General features: G+C 42.1%; 1 protein-coding gene across 2 annotated transcripts in view; it reads right to left on the bottom strand.

The window, feature by feature from the left end:
- Positions 1-6,786, bottom strand: part of STK38 (serine/threonine kinase 38) — a 42,982-nt gene extending 36,196 nt beyond the window's left edge. The window contains exons 1-2 of one of the 2 annotated variants that reach the window (XM_039235274.1): positions 6,524-6,786; positions 1,685-1,820 (exon numbers count right to left, since the gene is read on the bottom strand). In XM_039235274.1, the coding sequence (XP_039091205.1) occupies positions 1,685-1,815 (131 nt within the window). In that variant the 5' untranslated portion in view covers positions 1,816-1,820; positions 6,524-6,786. The remainder of the gene's footprint in view (positions 1-1,684; positions 1,821-6,523) is intronic. The other variant, XM_039235273.1, reaches the window with a different exon arrangement.
- Positions 6,787-7,688: the final 902 nt, after the last annotated feature.

Below are 7,688 nucleotides of genomic sequence, written 5' to 3'. Positions count from 1 at the left end.
AAAAAAAAAAAAAAAAAAATAATGAAAAATAAAAAAAAAAAAAAAAGAAAAAGGCCTAACAGTTTCTTATAAAATGAAACATTTACTTACGTATATTTATGATCCAACAATTCCACTCCTAAATATTTACCCAAGAATTGAAAACAAATGTTCACAAAGAGATCTGTGCACAATTGGTCATAGAAGCACATTCAATACAGTCAAAAACTGAAAAAAGCCACATGTTTACCAACAGAAGAATGTAAAAACAGAGGTATAGGTATAGTCAGAAAACAGAATGGTCCTCAGCAATATAAAGGAACAAACTATTGATACAACAGCAACATGGATGAACCTTGAAAACATTAGGCTTGAAAGAAGCCTGACTGAAATGAGTGCTTACATACATATGAATCCATTTACAACCTCCATTTATATAGAATAAGCAAGACTAATCTATGATAGAAACAAAACTACAACAGTGGTTGCCTGGGGTTAAAGGAACGTCTCCAAGAATCAAAGAACTTTTTAGGATGATGGTAATGTTCTGTCTTGGTAGGAGTTTAAGTTCTACCTTTTTTTTTTCATTTGTCAAATCTCACTGTGGGGCATCTGGGTGGCTCAGTCAGTTAGGCATCCGACTCTTGATTTCAGCTCAGGTCATGCTCTCACAGTTCGTGGGATCAAGCCCTGTATCTGGCTCTGCTCTGACAGCAAGGAACTTGCTTGGGATTCTCTCCCTCTCTCTCTGCTCCTCCCCTGCTCACATATCCTCTCTCTCTCTCTCAAAATGAATTAATATTTAAACTATTTAAAACATACACACATACACACACACAATGAATTCATTTGTTACACAAGAGGTAAAACATACTGACATCTGCAACACACTTTGAAGTACAGCAAAAGATTAAGATGGTTTAATGAATGGATAGAAATGGATGGATGGATATGCGATAAAACAATGAATAACTGTAGAATCTAGATGATGTATGTAGGGTATTCACTGTACAATTCCTTCAACTTTTCTGTATTTCTGAATATTTTCATAATAAAATGTTGGGAACAAAATTTTAATTATGAGTTTCTACACAAATAATATATACCAGGTCAGTAACAACAGGTGCCAAGTGATTAAGTGATTGCTATGTGAGAAGCACACGGTGAATACTCATAGATATGTTACATCTCATCCCCACAGCAATCCTGCAAGGCAAGTATTATCCCCATTTTCCAGACTGGGAACCGATACACAAAAAGTCTAAGAAACTTGTCCTAGCCTCAGACAGCTTTTAAACAGTAAAGGCAGGATTCTAAACCCAGGTCTGATTCCACAAGGGCTGCTCTTTCTGTTATATCATACTGCCTTAACAAGAAGCCTAAGAATTTGGCCCATTTTTTTCATACTACTATGGAATTCTGTGTTATTTTCCTAGGGATTTATTTTTACATAATCTCTACACCCAACACAACCCTACTGACTGAGCCAGTCAGGCACCCCTGTGTTACTGACCAGTAGTAGAAATAAATGGGTTAACAGCAAGGCCTTTGGAAACAATGACACTGTCCTTCCACTGTAATGGGATAGGATGTAACATGGATGCTGCTATTCTTATGTCCTTTCAACAATATTATGAATGTGTTTTATGATACTAGACATGAATGCCAAAACCATGACACAATTTTCTCAAGCAAAATTCTTTACCTCATTTCTCGTTCTTCATGTTGAGCGATAAGGTTGCTATAAAAATTCTCCAATGTCACTTTGGTCATTGTCACCCTTTCCTTTGTGTGATTACTCATGGATGAACAAGGTGTTGAGCCTGTCATTGCCATGGCTGCTGGAAACAAAAAAAGAAGAGGTATTAGTTTTGGAGTTAGAGTCCATCAACTATGCACTCTCCTACCCTCCCAGTAGGAATGTACATTGATATGTTTTCTGGAGGACAAACACGTAATATAGAACAAAAGCCAGACAAACAGAATACTTTGTGAAAATAAGTGTGTATTAATGTCCTATGACCCACAAATACCATCTCTAGGTATAAGGCCTAAAGAAACAGTCACAACAGCTCTTAAAGAGACATGCACAAGGTTGTGCATTCCACGGGACATCTAGGATGCCACCATTTGTCATATAGGAAGTTGAAGCCAATTCAGTAAGGAAATAAATAAAATGCTGTGGGTGACATAAGGAAATAACAGGCAGTAGTCAAAAGCATATCTATCTGTACCTAAAAGTGACATGAATATCTTCAAAACATGTTGTTAATTTTAAAAAAAGGAAGAGAACAAGATCGCAATACCGTGAGTGTAAATTAAGAGTATGTGATATAGACACAGTATAATTCTTTGCCACCCAATAATCTACCTTAAAGAAATCAAAGACCCATAGGGATTCATCCACAAGGAGAATCTATGCAGCAGTGTAACAACAAAGGAAAACTTGAAATAACTTGAATACCCAACAATAGAACTGATTAAATTACTTATTTATGTGTTTATTAGATATGAACAGAATTATTCGAAATACATATCAAAATGTTACCACCGGTTTAACTCCAGGCAATAAGAACACAATAGACCATTTTATTCTTGTTTGTGCTTTTCCGTAACTTCCATATTTTCTTCAATGAACATGTGCTATTACTATTAAACTACAAGTAACTTTTAAATTTGCCATTTCTACAGTTAAAAAGACCTATGACTGGGGCGCCTGGGTGGCTTAGTCAGTTAAGCGTCCGACTTTCGCTTAGGTCATGATCTCGTGGTTCATGGGTTCGAGCCCCACATTGGGCTCTGTGCTGACTGCCGGCTCAGAGCCTGGAGCCTGTTTCAGTCTGTGACTCCCTCTCTCTCTGACCCTCCCCTGCTCACACTGTCTCTCTCTCTCTCCTAGAAATAAATAAAACATTAAAAAAAAATTAAAAAAAAAGACCTATGACTAAAACGCTCATTTACAGGTATTCATGTACTCTGACACATCTTATGATATTTGATAAATACTTGCGGTCTATTTGGATTTACCACTTTAAACAAATAGCTATGATAAAAACATTGTTACAAAGAAATAACCTGTATCATAATTTTAGTGATGGAAGATAATCTTAAAAACAAGGGACCCTAACCTCCTAGCTTTACATAGGAGAAAACTGATACCAACAAGGTTTACATAGTTTATAGAACATTTTTTCCTAAATTTAAATTTCATACCCCCACCCCCATCCAAGATATTTTTGCCAGCCTGCACTGTCACACTTGGCCAGACCATTCACCAGCCTGGACCTGCTCCAGCGTCGGCAATAATGCTCAGTATTTTATCCTTATCATGCTTTCCTCCAACAGGATTGCCTGCCTCTAAGTCTGTCCTTTCATCCTAATATAACTCAGAGGAGAAAGCAGGAGGGGCCAAGGGCCATTTTCAAAGATAGCACATTCTGTGAAAGGTTTCTTTCAGGCTCTCCCCTTAATACTTCGCAGCTTTTTAAACTGTCTCCTAGATTAAAGCTATTAAGGAATGTGCAGACACTTATTATTACTGAGACAAAAGGCTCAACAGTTAGCAATTTTATTAAAAGATATTCAGGGAAAATCACATAAAAGAATAATCCTGTCAGAGCAAAGAGATTCAAAAGCAAGGCTCTACTTCAAATGCTTTTATTCATGATGAGGCAAAATGATCAGTAATCACAAATTCAAGAAAGTGAACTCAGCTCCACCTAACTATGTTATTTGTTACTATGCTATTTTTTTATGGGGAAGTTTCTGCTAATACCAAAGAAAGAAAGCTCAAATGTTTTTAGGACATCAGTAGAATTTTTCAAAACCCTCTGGTTTATGAAGCTTGGGTGTGGTTCCTTATTTGTCAGCTTGTACCCCCTCCACCCACAATGAAAACCACATGTACTCTAAGTCTGGTGAAGAAATTTTGAAACCAGATTTAAAAACAAGTCTGAAGCAAGGGAGTGCTTTGTACTCCTTCCTGGGAGTGCTTTGTACTCCTTCCTGGTCTCAACATTTCTGGAGACGTTTTTATTAATACACAGATGTGGTTACATTTTAACAGATGAAATTATTTTAATACAGAAATGCAACTAGAGAGTGTTTAAACCTAAGACAAACAGTACCTTCCATATAATAGGTGGTTAATAAATAGAAGTTAGGCAAGTTAATGATTTTCCAGTTGTCAAGAAAATTAAGGAACAAAATTATATTTACATTGATAGGTATATAAATACTGGAGTGGAGAAAGTTTTGACTCACTTAAGTCAGTGGCATGGCTTCCTAAGCTTTTAAAAAGATCAAGAGGAGATTAAGTGTACTCAAAGATGATCATATAATAGGCTAACAAATTTTCTAGCAGAATGATTTTCAACCTTCACATACAGTCTCTAATGTAATAGCAAAGATTGCACTATCCTTCCCTTTGACCTTTCTTCAAAACATCCTCCCTCCTCCTCTTCCTCCACTCATAAAAGGATTAGTCTATTCAAATAACCTTTCATCAAAAGGTACAATTACTATTGCCCTATAGCAATGTATAGGCTTACTGGGTCAACCAAGTACCTTTTTTTTTTTTTTTTTTTTTTTTTAGACGACCAGGCTTTCCCTCATTCCTTTGATAATTCAGGCCTTCATGCCCTGACCTACAGGCTACTGGAGGTCCCTTCCCTATTTGTTTCATTCTCTAACTCTGCAGAATTAGGGAATAAGTAGGTGAGAAATTCTTAAAAGTTTTTTTTTTTTTAATTTATTTTTGAGAGACAGAGAGAGACAGAACGTGAGCAGGCGAGGGGCAGAGAGTGAGGGAGACACAGAATCCGAAGCAGGCTCCAGGCTCTGAGCTGTCAGCACAGAGCCCAACACAAGGCTCGAATCCACAGACCTCGAGATCATGACCTGAGCAGAAGTCTGACGCTTAACTGACTGAGCCATCCAGGCACCCCTTAAAAGCTTTAAAAATTTAACAAAGGAATTGGATCTTTGTAAGTCAGGTGTAGCTACTGCAAACATAAAAGTAGATCACATGAAAACCACTGTCTTATTCAATCCAGACAGCTATGCCTGGCTGACTGACTTTACAATGATGATACTGTTATCTCTCTGAATACCCCTTCTCTCACCAATTCTTTATTTCTCCATGACTGACAATCCAGAACCGTCCATTGGGCAAATGAACACAGAGGCTAAGACTATTCCTTGACACTCATATATCTTTGGGGCATCAGAGTGGCTCAGTCAATCAAGCCTCCAGACTCGTGATCTCAGCTTAAGTCATGATCTCACAGTTTATAGGGGACAGAGCCCCACGTCTGGCTCTGAGCTGACAAGTCTGCTTGGGCTTCTCTCTCTCCCTCTCTCTCCAAAATAAATAAAAATAACCTAGAAGAAGAAGAAGCATCATCATCATCATCATCATCAAACACCTTAATTTCTCCTCCTGAACTGTAAGCCACTGGGAAGCAAGCACCTATCTTATAGTACTTTTAATATCCTTCTTCCATCTCATGCACAGTGCTATGCACTTGGTGAGTACCTTAAAAGAGGTTTACTAAGAAAGCACTCATCTTTTATGACCATTACTAGTAGCTGAGAGTATGTATGTTTGATGGGGATGGAGCTGGGATGTGAAATGGTTTTCTATACAAAGCTGGAGGGTGGCTTTCTGGTCCCCTTGTGAGGAAGCTGCTATCTAATGTTTGGCATAGACAGTGGAGCCCATTATCGCCCGAGGTTTCATGTTTAGGGAAACCACATCCACTGCCTGGCTAATTCTAATTCAGAGCCAAGGTGAGCTGACAGGGAGAGGAAGCACAAGGTGTACCTCCCAACCTTCCTCTGTGCACTGCAAAAACAAGTGTCTCTTTGTGTCTTTCAGTCAATTCAAAGTGCAGCTGGGGAGATCTGGTCTCTCTACTAGCTGTTCTCCACACTTTCTGACACAGACTTTCCTCTAAGTCCTTGTCGACTTTTCTTTTCCACTCTCTAAAAAAAAAAAAAAAAAAAAGAAGCAGCTTCACTCAATTTTCCTTTGATTTTAAGATTATCTAAAGCCCAGCACCCGAAGGCTAACCCCGGGGACGGGAGCAGACTCAAAGGAACCACACCCCGAGGTGGGCTTTCCACTCCTCTGCCTCCCACAACACCTCGTGGGTTCTCAGATCCCCGAAAAAAAAAAGGATAAAAGGTGGAAACTGGAAATGACTGACGTCCCAGCGGAGCCCGAGCCGGTCGCAACGAGTAGACAAAGCTGGCAACGTGGGAAAGAGAAGAGAGCCCGGCTCCCCGCCCCCAAACTGCACAGAAAAGAAAGAAAGAAAGGGGTGGGGAGCCTGGGACTGGGAAAATGTGAACAGGAATGACAGGGGAGCCTCCGAAAACCGAGAGGAGGAGGACTGTCAGGAGGCTGAGGGCAGCGGCCGAGGAGCCGGCAAGACAGGGCTTGAGAGAGGGCGTCGGCGGGAAGGGAGAACCCCAAAAAAGATCGAGAGGAGATGAGGGGGAAAACTGGGATGGCCCGAAGACGGGGCAGCGAGACACTCACCGGAGCCCCGGGGGAGGAAGGGCTGGGGGCGGCGGACAGCCGCGGACGCCGGCGCGGTCAGCGACCTCTCTCGACGGGCGGACGGGCGAAGCCCCGGCGGCAGCACCCTGCCGACCAGAGGAGAGGAGGGGACGCCTAAAGGACTCTGAAGTCCGGGCCGAGGGGCGGTTGCGGGTGAGGACAACAGGAAGCGCTCCAACTGCCGGAAAAGACGGCAGCGCGCAGGGGCCAAGGCAACCGAGTCCCCCGCCACGGAGTGGGGCGCGCGCGGCGGGCAAAAGCCGAGACTGCGCAAGCGTGACTTCCCAGAGACGCGGCGGGGGGGGGGGGTGTTTCAGGACTGCGCGTGCGCGGCCCCGCTGCTCCCACTCTCCCCGCCTTACCTGGGCAGGAGAGGGGGTGTGGAGGGCACAAGTGTGAGGTGTGGAGCGCTTTCGGGGCTGGCTAGGCTGGGCTTGGGAGGGAGGCTCCGTTTGTTTGCTTTGTTTTAATTTGAAATAATTATAGACTTACAAAAAGCTGCAAAATTAATACAAGGAAGTTTCGTATACACATCACCCACCCAGCTTCCCTCACCGTCTTACGCAACTATGCTACATTATCAAAACCAGGAAATTGACATTGGCACAATACAACTGACCAGACCAATACAACTGACTAGGTTGCAGATCTTACTCAGATTTAATCAGTTTCCCATGCACTCATGTGTGCATCGGTGTGTGCTTGCGTGTTCACACTCCTCTGTAGTTCTGTTAAATCTTAACACCTGTGAACTGGTCATCCCCCCCCTTCCCTTGATTATCAATCATCGTGGCAATAAGACGCGCTAGTTGGCCCCAACGTATTCTTCCTTAAGAGTACTTTTTTTTTTAAATATTTTAATTTATTTCTAGGAGAGAGAGAGAGACAGCGTGAGCAGGGGAGGGTCAGAGAGAGAGGGAGTCACAGACTCTGAAACAGGCTCCAGGCTCTGAGCTGGCAGTCAGCACAGATCCCGACGCGGGGCCCGAACCCACGAACCGTGAGATCATGACCTAAGCGAAAGTCGGACGCTTAACCGACTAAGCCACCCAGGCGCCCCTTAAGAGTACCTTCCTTACCTAGGATCTGGCGAGTTCTCATAACACCAGGATATCAGGAGGGCATCCCAATGTGCATAGAAAAA

The sequence above is a fragment of the Hyaena hyaena genome, unplaced genomic scaffold (genome assembly GCF_003009895.1).
Source record: "Hyaena hyaena isolate Hyena2069 unplaced genomic scaffold, ASM300989v1 scaffold_96, whole genome shotgun sequence".
In the NCBI taxonomy this organism is placed as follows: domain Eukaryota; kingdom Metazoa; phylum Chordata; class Mammalia; order Carnivora; family Hyaenidae; genus Hyaena; species Hyaena hyaena.
Note: the sequence above shows the minus strand (reverse complement) of the source record. Positions and strands in the feature narration are given on the sequence as shown.